Source organism: Silurus aristotelis, assembly GCF_946808225.1.
Source record: "Silurus aristotelis genome assembly, chromosome: 23".
NCBI classification, from domain to species: Eukaryota; Metazoa; Chordata; class Actinopteri; order Siluriformes; family Siluridae; genus Silurus; species Silurus aristotelis.
The window spans coordinates 3,074,169-3,093,621 of NC_139596.1; the positions used below are offsets into that span (position 1 = coordinate 3,074,169).

At 40.2% G+C, this 19,453-nt stretch overlaps 1 protein-coding gene and 1 long non-coding RNA gene across 3 annotated transcripts in view; one reads left to right on the forward strand and one right to left on the reverse strand.

The window, feature by feature from the left end:
* Positions 1-14,947, forward strand: LOC310718006. 2 transcript variants are annotated; one of them, XR_014531029.1, is made up of 3 exons: positions 1-42; positions 657-779; positions 14,863-14,947. It is a non-coding gene; the product is annotated as an uncharacterized lncRNA (long non-coding RNA). The 2 variants fall into 2 exon arrangements; XR_014531030.1 differs by lacking the exon at positions 14,863-14,947 and adding an exon at positions 5,504-5,610.
* The window catches only part of cemip2 (cell migration inducing hyaluronidase 2), a 26,076-nt gene continuing 13,140 nt past the window's right edge, over positions 6,518-19,453 (reverse strand). Inside the window, exons 7-24 of the mRNA XM_083526348.1 lie at positions 18,504-18,673; positions 18,219-18,416; positions 17,918-18,123; positions 17,467-17,536; positions 16,588-16,716; positions 15,747-15,835; positions 14,908-15,039; positions 14,783-14,818; positions 14,382-14,537; positions 13,960-14,137; positions 12,742-12,957; positions 12,231-12,442; positions 11,956-12,138; positions 10,745-10,961; positions 10,505-10,606; positions 10,260-10,405; positions 9,650-9,756; positions 6,518-9,208 (exon numbers count right to left, since the gene is read on the reverse strand). Of these exons, the coding sequence (XP_083382474.1) occupies positions 9,021-9,208; positions 9,650-9,756; positions 10,260-10,405; positions 10,505-10,606; positions 10,745-10,961; positions 11,956-12,138; positions 12,231-12,442; positions 12,742-12,957; positions 13,960-14,137; positions 14,382-14,537; positions 14,783-14,818; positions 14,908-15,039; positions 15,747-15,835; positions 16,588-16,716; positions 17,467-17,536; positions 17,918-18,123; positions 18,219-18,416; positions 18,504-18,673 (2,735 nt within the window). The 3' untranslated portion in view covers positions 6,518-9,020. The remainder of the gene's footprint in view (positions 9,209-9,649; positions 9,757-10,259; positions 10,406-10,504; positions 10,607-10,744; positions 10,962-11,955; positions 12,139-12,230; positions 12,443-12,741; positions 12,958-13,959; positions 14,138-14,381; positions 14,538-14,782; positions 14,819-14,907; positions 15,040-15,746; positions 15,836-16,587; positions 16,717-17,466; positions 17,537-17,917; positions 18,124-18,218; positions 18,417-18,503; positions 18,674-19,453) is intronic.

Consider the following 19,453-nt stretch of genomic DNA (forward strand, 5'->3'; position numbering starts at 1 on the left):
GTTTGCTTGGACATGAGGAATGTGTTCTTCTCTGAGTCACAGGTATTGTAAAATAATATATAAAATGCTTTAAGGTTGTTTTTAATAATAAAAGGTCTTTTTTTGTTTCAATTCTATCGTATAGTTGTCATTTTCCCCCGTGTAACCGTTAGCCCTGGTTGCTAATCAGTCCTGTCAGGGTCCACAGTGAGGGAAACTTCTAGAAACGTCTCCGGGTTTTGGGTTTAAAAAAAAATATAAAAACCAGTTAAAAATGTATTTAAATGTTCTGCAACACAATGTGGATTTACATCGTTTTAAACTTATTAAAAAAGGTGGGAGACTAGACTGAGTTCCAAAAAAGATATTAAGTTACTTTTTTCTCAGTTTTCTCTCAGAACGGCCGCCATTTTTGTTTCATTGGTGGAGATTTTAAAGGAGTGACTGGGTGTCTTGGGAGAAAGTGTTTCTAAAGAAATATTTAGGTTTTAAATGTTATTAAATACTTGAATTGAACTATTGAATTCTTTATTTGTCACTGGAACCATTGATGCATTGCGGAATTGATCAAAGTTGGTGAAAAATGATATATTTAAAAAGAAAATTGTAATTCCGTTTAGTAATAAAAGAAATATTTGCTTTAATATGGATTTAATTTGTTCATTTTTTCAACACAGCCTCAGAGAACTGCTTCATGACTTGATCACCAGTATTGAGACTTGTCGGTTTGGGACATACACTCACTAGGGATGTTGACCAAGATCCACTGATGACTGAAGACATTTACCAATCATTGCTAGGTATGTATACACACACACACACACACACACACACACACACACACAAAAATCCATGACCCGTACCAACAGGCAGTTTTGGTTTACTGATGTAACCTGCTGGTCTTTCTGAGTCCTACTTTGTCTCATATGCAGGTTCCCGAGTAGGGCATCATCATTGCGATATAGTAAATGAAATCGGGAGTCCACTTGGTTAGTTATCGAGGAAATTGCGTGTGGGAAACCGGAGGTTGCCAGGTGACGGTGCGCCGGTTATGTTTTGTCGTTGAGGAAAAAAAGTGGCAGGCAAAAGTGAATGAAAAGTAAACGAAAGCACTTGTCTGTTAAACCGTCGCCTGCTGTATCCTTCTTCCAACCCGGAACCAGCGATATCTGTTACAGAATTGTCATATTGCCACGTGATTTACTTTGTGTTTTTTTCCAGATTTTTTCCGGTACACAGCCGTGTTTACATGCTAGTTACCAGACCCGATAAGCCCTTCAGAAGGGTTCCAGTGAGTTTAGCACTGTTTTGTTTTGCCTCATAGAGCCTGTGTTGTGTCCACTCAGAGTTTGGCTTGGGAGCAGTTTGCAGATTTGTATAACTGTTTATTGATTTAGGAAACACACACGCACCCTCCTGCTGATAAAATCTACCATTTGTACGCTGGCAAGATCAAATTCCTGCCAGTAAAGTGGATGTTCTCCCACATGCGGTTGATTCTTATTGGTTATTCAGTGATGTGGAACATCGAATACAGTGTGTCCGTGTTAACACATTAATATAAGTTATAAGGATGAGAGCGTTAATATAAACCTTTGCGACGTTGATTTACATGCAGGACTACCGTCCGAGCTGCTGATCAAAATATGCAAATTCAAAAGTGCTCTTTAATAATGCATAATTTGGCATTATAAATGCTGTATAGTGATCCAGCAGAGAGTTCTTGTCTCTTTTAGGACGGAAATCGTTAAATCTCTGAATAAAAAAAAAAAAAAATCTTCCAAACAGTTCTGAAGTGTCCATATAATTGTAGTTAGTGGCAACATAAAAGCAGAAAGGAAAACTCGCTTACTGCGATATCATTTCGGTCCTTTCCCGAAACATTTCGAAGATGCCGTCGAGAGTGAAACTGGTGGCGATTGTGCCTAGTGATTTCCATAATTAGATGACTCGGATACATTAGCGTAGCGAGATGAAATGAATCAAGAGAGGCAAAGTGAACGCGAGTGAGCTGAAGCTCTTAAACGATGCCAAAATCCAATCAACACTGAGTGTTTTTCTAACCACCTCAAAAAAACAAAAAAAAAAAAACAGCAAAAAAAAAAAAAAAAAATCTATAACCCATCAGAGGCCCAAATGGAGCAACGCCGAACCCGCATACGAGGAACGGCTCCATGGCAACAGGCAATAAAATCCATCACCTATAAGCCCCATCACTGAACAGTGTATCAACAATAATTCTTTTGAAAACCCAACTTGTGATTTAGAGAATCACCAGGTCGTGTAGTGGATACAGTTCGGTGCAGACAAGATGAGTCAAGCCTGGTATGGGAGCGTGGCATCAGGCCCATGTTAACTGTGTCTACATTTCCAGCTGGCATTGTGCTACTGACTCACGGCGCAACCGTAATTGGAACAGGCGCTTTCCGGGGCGAAGGAAAAGGATTCCTAGAGGTTCTTGATAGATTCACGTAGGGCTGAAATTCTCAGCTCAGAAAACAGTTAGTGTCGATACTGCCAACTATAGCTAGCATAACACACACACTCATATCCCGCATACACACATGATTCTGAAAGCTTTGCTAAGACCAGGGTCTTGTTAGTTATGATGACAACACAGTCGTTTGACCACATGAGACGTGTCTCACTCACACACAGATTTATACACTCCTGAATGCATGCACAAGCAAAATGTAAGGTGTTGTAAGGTGGATGCTGTCCAACCGTACCTGCTCCTATGTGAAAAAGTAATGGCCCCCAAATTCCTCCACAGCGATGCGAAAGACTCATTGGCAGTTATCACGAAAGCTTGATTGCAGTTGTTGTTGCCAAGGGTGGCACAATCAGTTATTAGGTTTAGGGGCAATTACTTTTTCACACAAGACCAGGCAGGTTTGGACAACTTTTTTGTTCCCTAAAGGAATAAAATAATTTAGAGAAAAAAAAACATTTAGTATTTACTCAGGTTATGTGTGTGATAGTAAAATTAGCTTAATGAGCTGAATTGAAAAAAATTTTTTATTTTATATATATATATATATATATATATATATATATATATATATATATATATATATATATATCTCTTCTTTCCTAAAGTGAGACAGAAATGAGAGGCAGCAAATATTTTGAACTTTTTGTGGACTTGCTGCCAGGACTTTGTAGTTTGTATATGATTATGATTGTAATTCGATGGAAAATCTTCGACTTCAGAAAAGGGAAAAACCCCTGTAGATTGTGCCATTTAAAGCCGACCAGGAATCTCCTGCACACATGAACTCCGAGATTCTTAGCGGGATAATTCCGATTTATTTTTTGGAGGATTAACGGAGTAGTTTGTGTGTTTTATTAAATCCTTAGCTGACATTAGAGGTGGCGGCATTTACATTACCCCACCAAGTGCCAGGGCTATGGGAGGTCGTCGTCATGGCAGCGCCCCCTTATCCTGCTTTCAGGGCCACTTAATTATTCACAACCCCATGCCTGGGCTAAGCGGGAACATCCTCGACTGCTGCACCACACACACACACACACACACACACACACACACACACACACACACACACACAAAGTACAAAGTCAGCTATATTCACCAGCATAATAAAACAAACAGACTAAACAAGCTTCCTAATAACCCCGATGTCCTGATGTTAGTATGTATGCAAAAATGTGGGGTGAAATCCCTGGATACTCATTTCGAGTCAGTAGAACATTGTTTGCATGAGAGACAATTGGCCATATTACAACCTTGAAGCAACATTGCATGAATATTAAATGTTCAAGTTTAGGATCCATAGTCTATCCATTTAGTTTTTTTTCTTGTTTGTTTGCCTCTGCTTTTCACAAGGCAAAGCAAAGATCTATAAGTACTAATAAAATTAAGTGGTAAAACTATAACAATCTATCTATAGTACATTATTCAGCTTTATTAGCAAACCGAGTTGTGTCAGGCATGTATAGTAAAATTGTCCATATATGCACTGCAGTATTCCAAATTGCAGACTGTGTTGTTATATGGAATTAGCCAGAGTTACACACATTGCTAAGTGAGTAAAATTCGGACTTTAAATTCCAGTGCATTCATCTTGCATGATATTGGGTAGCAAGTTCAACATTCGAAATATGAAATCTAATAAAAAAAAAAACACAAATATGACACCAAATCCATGAATTCATTTTTTTTCCCTTTCAATGCCCCTGTTTATATATATATATATATATATATATATATATATATATATATAAAAAAAATTTTTTTATTAACATTCATTTAGTATGAAATATGTTATCATTATTAAGAGTAATAAGTGTTTAGTAATAATATGTACCATGGAATATATTACATAACTACACCATGTAGTCCGTGGTTTTAGGGCAGTGTAATCAAATGCGATTTAAAACCTTTCACCTGACAGCAAACTTAATTTGGCCATAATCCCTGAAAGACATGGTGTGCCTTTTGCTTTAATATTGGTTCCTGGAGAGCTTTGATTTAAGCCTTAATTACAGTCAAGAAATGTGTGCTGGGAAGTGAAACACTAGTTTTGTTCTATCAGAACGGACTTTTCCTTCCTTTTTTATTTATTTCTTTATTTTAAAAAGGAGCTTTTTCATTATAGCTATACAAATGAATTTTAGTGTCGTTTCAACAAAAGCACCGGTTTATCTATAACCTGCAGGAGGCTGGTTTGTCAGACTGTATGGGTTTTTACTAAACTAAAGCCTGATTGACACTTTTACTATTTTATTAGCCTGCATTAGAACACTTCGACACAAAGGCACAAAGCACCACAAAGGCACTCATGCCAGGTACTAGCTAGTGGCATTACTCTCAATGTTGGTGAAACATATTATTGCTGGCAATATGGAGTTCGCTGTTTTGTTTATTGTAGCTAAAAAACTGAAAGAAAAGTTTTCTATTTTCAGTATACATCAGGGTGATTTTTGATTAAAGCCATTTTACTAACATACAATACTATTAATATTAAAGACTACACCAGTCTAATAGTTAACTTGGGAAACATATTATGGGGGACAAAAAAAAAAAAAACATGAAGCAGAGCTACTTTTACTGCTCTTTTACACCACCACTGGTCGACAGTTCCAGCACTATTTATATTTGTAAATTTATTTAGCTGTTTATATTTAAATTTTATGTATGGAATGTCTGTAAATTGTTTTTTTTTTATTGTGTCTGTTATTGCTTACATTATAGCAGCACATTGTAAATTGTGCTCCTCTGCTCCCATCACATAAGTATTAATCCCTTCATACCAGGAACGAGAGCTTTTTTTTTTTTAGGGATATGCTTCGACCCAGACGTCGTGTCATCAAAAATTAGATCCATGTTGAAGTTGCTAAGATCCTTACTCTTGCTCTTTTTTCTGCTTCCAACACATCAACACTGAGCGCTGACTGATCAACTGCTCCCTAATAGAGCCCACCTTTGATAGGTGCCATTGTAAAGAGATGTTATTCATGTCACTTTTCTTTTTTTTTTTTTTTTTTTAACGTTTCATGACAGGATGAAGGTCAACAGACTTAGAAACTCCCACTAACTCAGATGTCAGTGTCTGGGGCCCTACCAGGTTAAACATGTAAAAAAATAGGATTCAGACGGCATGTGGGGGAATGTAGCTGCCAAAGCAAAACACCATCACCAGGCGAAATGTAAGCAACGAGGTCTGATGGAGCCGAAGCGGACCGCCTGTCAACATCCATTCAGGAATTAATAAATCAAATTAATAACTCGCTCTGCAGGCTACGCACGCCTCGGAGGTAATACAGAAGGATAATTTGGTCTGAATTGAAGACCTGTTGTGTCCTGTGCGACTGAGAAAGGGGGAGAGAAGAGATTCCTTTGAGAAAGACAAACCACTCTGCCCCCCAGTGGTGATCCTAAATACTAGTTATTTTTCCTTCTAAAGAAAACACATGCAAACCCCTCAGCCTATACATACATGTCCTTAACACTACCAAGTGTCGTTTTAATATTTTACCAATATAAAATGCTACACTACTTGTCACATCCATTACGTTGAAGATAAGTAACATTTATTAATATTAGAGCATGTTTCCATTGAATTTCTTTTTAAGTATTGTATATGCAAGTGGCATTTAGTGGTAATCATTTCCAAAACAGTTATGTCCCTCTAGTGCAAAAAAAAAACATTTAACAGTCCTGGGCATTAGTAAGTAACAAGGATTTATGTCACATAAGGAACGGTAAGATTCCCATCGCCGCATCGGCATAACGATGTGAAGCATAGATTTTGAAAAAGTGTACATCAGATAGAAGTTGCCATTTGTAACATTAGTTAAAACCAAAAATTATTAAATTATTTATATATAATTATTAGTCGATTATTATTAAATAGTGACCGACGTTTAATATGTAGATCGATTTCCTCTCGCTAAGCTGTTATTCGAGCCCGAGGCATGTCCTGAGAGTCACATAGAATACAGATTAACATGGCAGAGGTAGAGCTGCATCTTCCTGGAGACAGAACAGGAAAAAGAAAGGGGAAGCAGTGTGAAGAGATTTCAGAAAACTTTATTCTCGCCTTCTGTGGACAGAGACATTTCTTGACATGTAAATATGCTGCATTTGGATAAGAACAGACCTGCAAGTACAGGAAAGCAGTCCTGTATGATAAGCAACCTGAGCTTTCTATAACTCATTTCAACCACAGATGAGTGATCCTCCTTGGCTTTTTTTCAGGTGTACTATATTTAGTTAATTTCTGTTACAAATAAACAGTATTATAAATGTCTGTGTAAAATTATACCAAAAATGCTAACTCTTGTTAATTTCAATGGCCTCTGCACGTCACTTACAAGGATATTCTTTTTATTAGTAACACCTAGTCATACCTCGGATGGCTCTAAACTGTTGGATATTCTAAATAAGGTCATAAATCAGATAAAAAGATGCAGACCATCATTTCTAAAATACAAAAGTGTCTGTAATTACATTTCTACTAATAAATACTTAGGGGGGCAAAACCCTAAAATATCCCACCGTGCTAAAAACTGTAAAGAAAACACGTTTACAAAAATTACATGGAAAAAGTATAAATGTTTATCAAAATTTCAGCACAAAAGCAATTATATAGAAAACAGAAACTCAGCATTTAAACATTTAAAAAGTATAAGTAATACTTGAAAAGGGGGCAAAAGGCACTCGTATATAATGTCAAGCTTCTTTATACCTTTAACAAGAACACCAATCACAAAAAAAAACTAAAGAAAAAAAAAAACACCTATTTTTAACAATACAGTGGTTAACAAACAGGCAATTTCCCGCAAAGCACTACGGACAATTCTGCATTTCATTTACGATCAAAGGAACACTGAAAACATCAGAAGGTTTTATTTCCGATCTGGCATGAAAATCTGGGTTGTATAAAGTGCTAGATTTCACGCTCCAGCACACTGTATTATATTCTAAATACTGTAAAGTAGGCATGCACCAATTATCAGTTATACTATATAAATTATACACTATCGCTGCTGAATTCTCACATTTAATTGGGCAGAAAACGGTAAAATACTGTTTATTTAACAGTATAATATGTATGCTAGGATGTTTCCTGCAACAAGACATCTGTGCCAGCACGGAGGTAAAGCTGCAACCAAGTTGTTTCTCTGTAACATGACAACCTAGGGGTTCTTTAATGAGAAGAGAGTCCAGTGTATATATTTATTGTGGACACTTTCAAATACCCTCATTTTGGAGATAATTTTTTCCCATCAGCATTTCCTAATACTGTACACTGAATGAGAAATTTTTTTTTTCAACTGCAGATCTTTGGCAATGATTAGGATACGAACTGTAATACCACCCTCTGTCCTACTATGAAATGATGCATTAGGTGTGAAAGTTTTTTTTGGAGCAGCATTTCTTTTATACTATACTGTCTGAGGAGAAAAATGACATACAGAGTAATAAATAAAAAGAAAAAATAGATGATCGAATCAAACAAAACCCGCACCGTTAAGTATAGATACAGCAACGACTTTCAGGAAGATGAACAGTTTGTGTGGACAGTAGAGAAACACTAGTGTTCGAGGAAAAGTTATTCCAATCCATTGCGAAGTCACTTTCTCACAAGTGTGCGTTATGTAGTTGTCCCATGTTGGGGATTTATTAACAGCCGGGGACCTGAGCCAGCTCGATACAGCTCTTCGCTCGTCTGTCGTACATCCGCTTGAATTTGCATGGACAGCAGAACTCTGATGTACTTTGCTGCACTGGATTAGGCAATTCTGTAAGAAAGTAGATCTGCAGGAACAGCTTTGGTAATTACATCACTAAATAAATACAATCTCTAGCTGCATGTGGCAGATTCACTGCTAACGTTATCCTGCAATACATTCCTCGATCACAACAATCAAACATTCACACGCCATCTCTCAGAGTAGGAACGAGAACCTAAGGCAAATCCGCACTCCCGAATGGGACTAGCCAGAGACACGGTCCGGCCACAGACACAACACGACTGAAACACCTTCAGAGCGTATGGTTAGGTTTCCCCATGCCCTCTAGTGTTTGGCATTGAATTAAATGAGGATTAAGGCAAAATAGAACTGAAACCTGCTGTAACTACCGAGGTTCATGTTCTCGTTTTTAACGAGTTTGAACTGGTGAAGTGTTTCTTCTAGTTTTTTCCAGGTTAAGTGCTGTTCACTAGTTTTGGTTGTTTTCCTGCTTGTGTCTACTGTGCAGCTGTTCGCTTTCGACTTGTTTAGGCTCCTTGAAGTGTTCATTTCTGTACTTTGAAATAGCTGTTCATGTCCTCTTTGTTTATCTGAATCTTTTCTGCTGACAGTTTGCTTGAATTTCGTAAAAGTGCAACACGCGGCGCCGAGGACTTGAGACAACAGCGAGACAAAACGCACAGTGTATGCTATAAAAAATAATAATAATAATACCCCCCATGGTGTTTTGTTTGCCATAAATAAATAAAGTTCACATTCAATCGTTTTTTTTCTCTCTCTGGGTTGGGGGGTGTCGCCTGTCTTGTTCACATTGTATGGTTTTAACTCAGAGCTTTCTTAAGCAGTTCTAGATCTTTCCGCTGTGATTCCTCCCTGTCCGGAGTGCACGAATATTCGTCTAGGGCGAGAGGGATATATTTTTCCACAACCTCTTGACCCTGATTCATCAGGAGGGAGACCCACGCCGGAGACGACAATGCTCCTTTGAAGCCAAAAAATGACAGACTCCCTGAAGGAAAAGAAAGAAAGAAAAACACAGATCTGTTGGCAATCCATAGTAATGTGTTCCAAATGGCACTGAAATGCTTTTTATTTTCCCCCTTCTTTACACTGGAGCCCTCGTGAGCAGACCCTGTAGCATGAAAACGTGTGTCCTCAGGGGAGAAATATAAAACTATAGAGAAAACAAACCTGTCAACTTCTCTTGATGATTTATTTATTTGTGGCATTTGAAGTTTTATTCTGTGCTCTCAATTTTATGCGTTTATTCTCCTGGGATGTATTTTTGTGAAGTTTAAAACCTTTCTTAACATCTCTCCAAACTTCATAAAGGTACCGATTCTAAAAGGAAAATTATACACAAGACAACTTTGTGCAACCTGAACACCAGTAACCAGTGCCCAGATAGAGAACAGGATCAGCTTCACACATACAATCATCCACAACAAACCTTTCCCTTGCAGATCTGCCACTTTGGCTGCTCCCAGGGGGATGAGATACTGAGCAACACCAGCAAATCCATCAGGTTGTCCTCTTGAGGCCAGCAGGACAATCGACCTGGGAGAGGAATTAGACATTTTTTATATTGTTCATTTAAATTAAGTTAACGAAACAGGTATCCACAGATTCAAGGAAAATGGGCAGAGCTGAACAAATTGAACTGGGTTGCAGGAAGCTGATTTGGGTCAGAGGAAGATGAGAGGCACAGTTATTTTCAGCTGAGAAAGTGAAGTGCTTCATATGTGGCTCCAACAGATGTTCTGCCAACCCGAGTAATTCAAGCACTTTTAAACCCCCTCTACAAACTCGTTTGTCCTGCCTCACAACTCACCTACTTACCGATTTCTCAAAAGCTCTAGGACTTGAAAACGAAAGTCAAATCGAGAATCGAGGCAGAAAAGCAGAAAGACTCGTTTGAGCTAATCAGATGGCTACAGTCCACTATCGGTCGACCTCTAGTACGTTTATAGATTGGTGGAAAGATGGGGTTGTATGGAAGTAGAACTCTTGTCAGTGTCCTGATCAATTTTAAAAGATGAATGTACTACAATAAAGCTTACCGTGCTGGAATTCCTGCTGCCAAATATTGCGCCATTCTGGAGTCCTGCTTCAGAAAAAAATTATTCTTGATGACTTTGCCAGTGCAGGCGTCTACTGTGACGGCGAGGAAACCCGTTGTACTGAGGTTAAATTGTTTGCTGTTTACCTATAGATTGATAGATAGACATACAGAGAAATAAAGCATTTTTAGCTATATAATGTAGTTTTGCTTTCTACACTACAGGTGAAAATTGTGGCAGCTCACAGTGATGAAGGCTTGCGTGTCGTTTTTCTGCACATCAGCGACACTGAGGGATTTGATCTGTGTTTGGAGGTAGTTGTTCCACGGGTCACTGGAGATGATCAGCTGCACAAAGACCAATACCAGATTATAAATGCATCTATAAGCAGTGGTCAACAACAGAAAAATAATCAACAACAGCGGAGAAATGTAAAAAGTGAATTATTTCTGTGTTTTGCTCCACTTTAATTGCACCATCTTCACCTTTGATGCGCCACACTTGTCGCAGGGCTTTGTGACGGCTGCAGGCATGGGCACTGTCGCCCTGGGCTCCTTGGCGTTGGCAGCAGTAGTGAAGTTACACTTTTGGTGCGTTTGTTTGCTCATGGTGGCGGTGATCTTCACCCGCTCGCAGCCTCGAATAGAGCAGTAACTGTGGCCGTTACGGGGATGCCGTGCTCGAGTGTACAGCCACAGCAAACTGGGGAGAACAGTAAAAATCATCTCAAGTGTCATGGCTGGTGGTTATTACATCGTGTATATATGTTTAGCGATGTGCGATGATAGAAGGCCTACATTTAAAAGAGGTGGGAAAATTGGTGTTTCTATTAAAGGAAATCTTGACTGTTGTGTAGTTCAGTCATTTTAATACTGTTATATTGAACATCCAGCAACATTTAAATAAGAACAAAAGACGACGGTATTTTCAGCTGGACTTTGTGATCGGATCAGAGTGATCTACCAACCGCCCGGATCATGAAGCATAATCACGAAGGCAAATGAAAGCTGGATGTGTGTGTAGGTTTCCTCAGGAGTTTCCTTTAAATGTTAATGTGATCAGTATTTAAAGGTATGTCTGCTTTTTCTTATATTTGATGCTTTATACTTTTCGAATGTACTTTACAGCACAGAAAGATGAGTCAGGGTCAGCGATGTTACAGCCCCCCAGAGCATACAGAGGATTGAGGGCCTAGCTCAAGGGCCCCAAGAGTGGCAGCTTTGCGATACAGAGGCTCGAACCCCCAACCTTTCAAACAGTAACCCAGAGCCTGAACCACTGATGTAGCACAGTGGCAGGGCAGGTTAAACCTCCCGCACTGATTCCTCTAGAGTTTAGTGAATATCATCCTTATTAATCAGATAATCCTGTTTAATTGAATTATACAGATAGGAATGTTCTAATTGCATTACTTTAAATACAACTTTATTTAGCTTTTCACTAATGCCTCAGCACTTGTAGAGTCTAAAGTTACTAATGGGAAGGTCGGGGGGTACGAGCCCTGGTACCAAACTGCCACTTTTGGGGCCCTTAACCCCTTTGTGATCTAGGGGTGCTGTATCGTGGCTGACTTTGCACTCTGGACCCCAGCTTCCTAAAAATCGATGTGATATGGGAAGAAATGAATTTCACTCTGCTGTAATGTATATGTGACAAATAAAGGCTCTTCTTCTAAAAAAAATTTTGACACACTTACCCAGTTTCCCGGTCGAAAAAGTACTTCCTGTCCTGCTGCCGCTTTTCCAGTTCAGCCAGAGAGGAGACGGTGCCGTAGTCCTCCATGCCATCGAACACGTTGTTCTGACGGTCGTAAATGTCGGACATCACCTGGAAAACCGTGTCTGAGGGGTAGCAGAGACCAAAGAGCGCCCACTCTCCTCTACAAGAACACAACACGGTTTTTAAATATCACACCATCTGCTCGGAACGCCCTGTATCACGCTACACATGTACCGGTTCTCCAGTGCTTACGGGTCAAAGTTGGCGAGTAAGAGGACGATTTCTTTCGGCGCTGTGCTTTTCCAGTGCAGCGTGTAACTCTTGCTCAGCATCAAAACGGGCTGGTACTGCTGCGAGGGGGCCATCTGGCTGTTAATGCCCCTTAGCACCAAGGGCTTATCAGGATACTCGTCCCTAATGATCGACAGGCTCAGGTTGGGCACGCCCTGTGTCTTTATGTACACCTAGTACAAAAATTAAATGGAGCATAAAGGAAGGGTATTTATAACATTTCTGCACTTTAGATTTTTAGCTCATGTTAAGTTGCATTGGGTATTACAGAAAGAACTGACTTTATCAGTCCCTAATACAAGCACATCAACAGTATATAGTTTGTACAGGCTTATACAAAGATTATACCTCTATGCTATAGTTTGTATCATTATTATAAGTCAAAATTGTAAAATGAAAACTACTGTAGTGGTACAACAGTACATTAAGTCTATGCCATGGTGTCTTGATCTATTTTTTTGTTCGTCCTCACCTGAGCGTAGCGGCCGCTGCACACACACCCGTTCCACTCCGGCACTTTAACACAGTCACGGTGTTGGAGCAGGAAGTTGTCTGCTCTCACCACATACGTGTCGGGGTAGCCGGTCACTGAGCCGTCCAGGTCGTGAAAGATCGAGTTTTTATCTCCGTCCAAGTCATTATCCTCAAACCACTGACCAGGACGGCCAAAAAACGCCCTGAGGCTCACCTGGGTACGCAGGAGGTGTTGAAATGGGTCACTAAAATCTTTAAAGGTTAACAGCCAACCGACTTTTGGGTTTCTTTGGGTCCTGACATTTGGATTTAATTCAAACCATATTCATAAATCTTCCAGTGTTCCTTTCACAGGGATATTTATTATATGTGATATTTCTTAGATTATTAAATTCAAATGTACTTATATGCAAATTACATTGGTCAATTTTAGTTTTTTGATCCAATATAAGCAAAGTTTTGAAATCTCATTCAGTTTAGCACCAAAAATATATGTAAAATATTTTTATTTTTACAAAATTACACTTACAAAATCTAGGTTTCACTACTAAAGCATGGATGATGTGCAAACACCACTGAATAGTCAAATCCTCTAGATGGCGGTGTGGATTAATTTTTATTTATTTATTTATTTATTTTTTTGTGCAAGGCATTGAGTGAAATCGTTAGAACACTATACACCAATACATTTAAAACCACCTGCTTCATACTGTGCAGTTCCACTTTGTGCCAAATAAAGCAGCTCTGACTTATTTAGTATGGTATCCACAAGACCTCTGAAGGTGTGCTGTGGTATCTGATAAGGCATTCGCTTCAGATCCTTACATTGAGAGGTAGAACCTCCATAGATTGGATTGTGATGTTTAATTAGATAAAGATCCAAAGAAATTACTGGCCACCCTGTACCCATGTTTCTCAAATAATTCCTGAACTTTAAGTGCATCAAGCAGTATCATCCTGCCGAAAGAGTTTGCTAGGGTATACCGTTACCATGACGGGGTGTAACTTGGTCTTTGACAGGTGTTTAAGCAGGTGGTACGTGTCAAACTAACATCCACATAAATGCCAGAACTCAAGGCTTCTCAGCAGAACATTGCATTCTGGTACATTTTTTCCCAAGCCATCCAATCCAGCAGTGCGACATTTGAGACACAAACTGTATATTAATAACTTTTACATGTTGTTTTTAATGACTCTGTGTGTGAGAGAGACTTACACTGGGCAGAAAGGACAGCGAAGACAGGTTGTTTCTCGGCGTGAGCTGCCAGGCGTTTTTGAGGCTGAAGCCCACGGCGCTGCTGAAACGATCCAGTGTCGACGTGTAGGACCTGAACGTGCTCTTCATCAGCCGCAAGGGTCCATCAAAGATCTGAAACCCCCGGATGGGGAATGTCCTGTTCACGACAAAACACACCCATTTGAAAAAAAAATTCTAAAATGTTATAAAGCAGGTTTTCTTTTTTCCACAAAAGAAGCAAAAAACCTAACCACCCACTTTGTGGTTTTCCTGCAACTACAACAAGCTGCAATTCATCACCTGTCATGGCTTGGCATCACTCTGTTACTTTCAGTTGTCTGTGATGAAAATCTACCAACAGACTCGCGCGCTCTCTCTCTCTCTCTCTCTCTTACACTCACTTGTTTCGGGGCAGAGTCCTGAGGATGCCGTCCACTCCTCCAACACCCCAGTACTTATTCTGTCCTCCGTTGGTGCCGCGGTTGCGGCTCTCGCCCACAAACAGAGATTCGGACACCTCTTGACTGGAGCCCACGTCTTTAGGGTAGCTGCCATCACTAACACACACATACAGACACACACTTGTTTATGCATTCATTACATAACAAATCACAGGTTTAATGACAGGAGGAGCCTTGGACTGTCAATCAAGTGTGCTTATTAGAATATTAGGCCAGACCCCCATGACCATTTTTTTCCGTATAATTTGGGGACGTTTTATGAAGTTTCATAAAAATATTTCACTTTGATAAATGCTTTACACACACACACACACACACACACACACACACACACACGTTACCTTGCAAATGACAGTCCAACACCGTTGTCTGCAAATCTGTGGCAGAGGAAAAAAAAAGGGCAATGTTTTATGTTTTATAGACCATACACACATCACGCCGCTGTTAATTTGCTGATGTCACCAACCCTGAGTTCCTAATGATGATGTCACCGCCACGGATCCAGGCGCCAAGATCGTTGTTCTTAAAGGTGATCAGCGTGTCAATCATAGCCGCCACACGGGGCCTGGTCGGGTCAGAGTTCTCATGGGGACGAAACCTGAGGCAAAGGCACATTATAAATTGGTTAAACCAGAACCCATTTCACACAGACACACAAACACACACCCACAGAGCAAAACCAGTGTAACATGAGGCTTTGGGGGGTTTTCTGTTTACTTACACACACTTCACAGTGAGTGGGCGCAGAGGAAACTCCTTCTACATCGACTTGTTTTTACAGCGAACACTGTCGAAGTTTCTCAGGTATAGAAATCAATAATAGCCCAAGGGGTTGCGAATACGAGTTTACAAGGTACAATCTATAAATACGTCTAAAAATACTGCTTAGATTCACTGTGGTTTTATTTCAAAAACGTGATTATTTTGTGCGCATTTATCACGCTGCCAAAAATCACACCTCGGTTTTAGTCACGTCTAACAGCAGCACTTCTCACTCAGCTGCTGTGAAATTTACGTTCCTTCATCCGTTTCCTTCCTTCTTGATCGTCTGCTGAAATAAATGGTTTTCCTCGTACTGGCACAGTGTTACGAAGAATCGGATTACATGTGTGAATCGGATTACATGTGTGTGTATTTTACTACAGCAGGTACTGTATGTTTCTAGTTATAAATAATAAAGTGCTGAGAATGATCTGGAATTGAATATTTGTTAAAGTTTTGCAGCTTTTTTCCCCCCAAGTTAAGTATTTACAGAAGCATTTTTCACAGGGCGTGTTTTGTTTTGAAGCATGATCAGGTTCAGACCTGGCGTTGTTGTCGAGGCAGAGATACTCGCGAGGATCTGCAGCGCTGGCGTTGCTCGTCTTCACTCCCTTGTCGATAAAAAGACCCGCCTGGAGGAAAAGACAGCAAATTTAGATCTTTTTAAATCTACTATTCTACTATGTGTTCACACGGTTACGACTCGTGATCAGCGTTTACAGCGTGTTTACAACAGTAGCAGGCTGAACAACAGCCAAAGATTTTCAGCGCTGGAGTTTTCCTCCGCTCCGAGTTGAGCTATTTGGCCGAGCCCGCAGGGAATTTGCAGCTGGACCCAAAAGCGATTAAGGGAAATAAAAGTATGGTAATGGATGGAAAAGTGTTTTAATCTGTGTTCTGAAAAAAGTGAGCAGTGAGGTAATCATCTGATCGTACACCATGACTAACCGTGACACGCCCAGTCGAGTGATTGGAGCGGTTTTTAACTTGGGAACGGATTGCACAGCAGGACAAGTACCTCAAGGTCACGTGGAGATTTGTAAAAAGTCGATTTTCATGTTGCAGAGGTCATTAGGAATTCGTTTTAAATGTAATTTTATTCAAAGTAATATGCATATGAAGAAAGGCGACTTAGTTACACCGCATTTCCATTTCCTGACCTATTAATGCATGCTGAAACAGAGGACTATTATAAAGTGAGTGTGTTTGTTTACACTCTGGGGAACTGCCACCCGGTTCGATCGGAAACAATGGCGCGTTTCCAGAAAGCGAGCAAGACCGGCTTTCTGCGCAACACCAAAAAATAAGAAAATTGATCGCTTCAGCATTCCAGTTTATACACTAACGCACTCGGAGCTGCTTTGTTTCTCGAGCGCCTGTTTACCTTAAAGTTGGAATGAACCCGGTTGTTGTAGAAAATCCCCAGCGGAGTGAGTTCCGCTTTGGTCTCTGGTACGAGCCCGTGAGAGTCTCCAGTGGAAGAATTGTGAAAGATGTACCAGATTCCTGCATCCTAGAGAGAGGCGAAGAATACAAGTCATGTTTTCACTTTTTCACTACAACACTAAATATTCTAAGATGACATCACCAAGCACAACAGCCAAACACATGGGGTGTAGGAGAAACTGGAACACACACCACCAACCTCATCGTTTATTGTAATCATAATCATATGGCTCTTTACTCATTTTTTCATCGCCTACAGTCTAATAACCGTAGGATGAACTGATGCCACATGCCCAAGTTTACATTAGCTTTCGCTCATAAAGCACAGAGTAACCGACACGGGAATGCAACACGATGTTTACTGCCAAATAAAATTTTAATAAGAGAGTAAAATATATATGCAGCGTCCTCATAATCTCCATTAATACCATGCAATATTACAGTCGTAGGACCTTAAACCCTACTGTAACCCTCTTTATTACTATAAATATTTTGCAACATACATGCGTATCTTCTTAAACCCCAGATAGTGAAGAACCTTTATATTCTTGTTTTCCTTTAGTTATAAGTGGTCTGGCACATGTAAAAGAACTCGCTGTCTTGCAGCATATTAAATCAGTAAACTATCACAACGCATTAAAAATATAAATGTAAAAGTTTTTTTTTTCCTGAAGGCACCTCATTCACATTTCCACAACCTCCAGCTATGCCTCGAATAATAAAACAGAAGGGTCAGTCAGACTTCCTGTATCTCTGTTCTATACAATAGACTCGCAGGTCATTCAGGTAGCAGCGATAACAGAGGTGACTATTTTACCTGTGAGCCAGCGGCTGCGTTGTTGATCAGATTGTTGTTTGGGTTGGCGATCCAGAACGTGGACACGGCCCTAGAAACACAAAACACACACACAGTGAGCTACTGAGCAACTCAAGAACTTTAAGGAAGGATTTGGAATGTGAATAATATCAACAGTCTACTACTCGCCTCGCTCAATTGCTGGGATTTGAACTTACAACCTTTCGATCAGAAGTCCAACATCTTAACCTCTGGGATAACCCTCCCCCACCATATACATTTTTAATACACTGATGCTTTATTGCATATTAAAGTAATGCTCTAGGATGAATAGTTTTACTCCTGGGGTTGGTTTATTATACATAATGTTTCTACTGGCTCTAAAACATTCATTACTCCTATTGTGATACATTATGTGGGAGAGACAATATATAAAAAGCAAGTGTGGATATAAATGTGTGTGTGTTCGTACTTGCACTCAGTGGCAGGTGATGGTGTGTATCCACCGTGCACCCGGTCTCGGATTTTGGTGCACATGGTGTCGTTTCGCTCGGTGGGCAGGATGGTCCCCGGCCTCGTCACTAATCCAAGGTTATGATAAAATGTGTTCCTCTGCTCGATGCCGTCTGCCAGGAAGAAACAGTGTCCCAGCATGTCGTATCCCACCGTGTCCCTCACCTGAGACAACACAAGAACAGCAGCACTTCACTACCGTGTGTGTTTCTGCGAACGTCTCCGAAGTTCAGCACGACCCCTAAAAGTTAGTGACGCACCAGCAGGCCGTTGGTGGCGTGAATGGAGACGCAGCGGGAGAACGAGTGGTGGATGGAGAGCGAGTCGAGGTAGGCGTGGCTCTCGTCCACCTCTCCACACATGTGGAAGTGGACTGGGTGGCTGTCCCTCTCCGCCTGCTGACCCATGTGCTTCAGCTCCACCTGAGAGATGTGCACTGAGGAGACATTCCCCAGGATCTACACAAGAGAATTATATACAATTAACTAGATAACTAATATCCTGCAATACATGCATTTTGTGTTATTCATGTTCGATTCTCTGACCTTGATGTGTCCTCCGAAGGTGTCATAGCTGTAAAATTGACACCAGTTGTTGCCGTAGCAGGAGCTCTCCATCTCGCCGTGGATCAGGATGTTCCTGGAGAGCAGAGCCACCTCAGCGCGCATGTCCACACCATCCACGATTTCGCCCATATGAGTGAACTGAGGCTTGCCTAAACACCACACACACACACACACACACACACACACACACACACACACACACACACACACACACACACACACACACACACACACACACACAGAGCACTGTAAGTAAAAGTGCTAATGCGGAATCAGGCAGTGTGCTGCTAAACCAGATGTAAAGTTGTCTTGACAAAAAAAAAAGTGTAAAGTCTTCTTGTCCTCCCGTTACATGTTCACATATAATATATAAAGTATTTAAAAAGTAAAAGCAGAATAAGGTTAAAAATAAAACCAATAGGGGTAAAAATAAAATAATATAAACAAACTAATTAGACAGAAGGGGTGGATATTTATATGTATATTATTGACAGAAGTACAGATTAAAAGTGTCCATGTGCTAATGTTAAAGTTACACTGACACCTTCACCATCCAGAGACGTACCAGCGCCATTTAGATTTCACTTTATGTGGAGTTTGGATATTGGACCTTTTTTGAGTGTTTAAAGGCTCTGGCATGGAGAAGCTGGTGTTGGCTCTATGATGGTCACAAAATCTTACATTCCAGTGCTCATGTTAGTCTCACTCTTCATCACACTCTTGATATCACCTAAATGAGGATGCCTTTTTAATCTGGTTCCTCTCAAGGTTTCTTCCTCATAACATCTAAGGGAGTTTTTGCCACAGTCACCATGGCTGCTCATCAGGGATAAATATACATCATTCACCTTCACTGTTAAATTCTGTAAAGCTGCTCTGAGACAATGTCCATTGTGAAAAGTGCAATAGAAATAAACTCGACTTGAAAC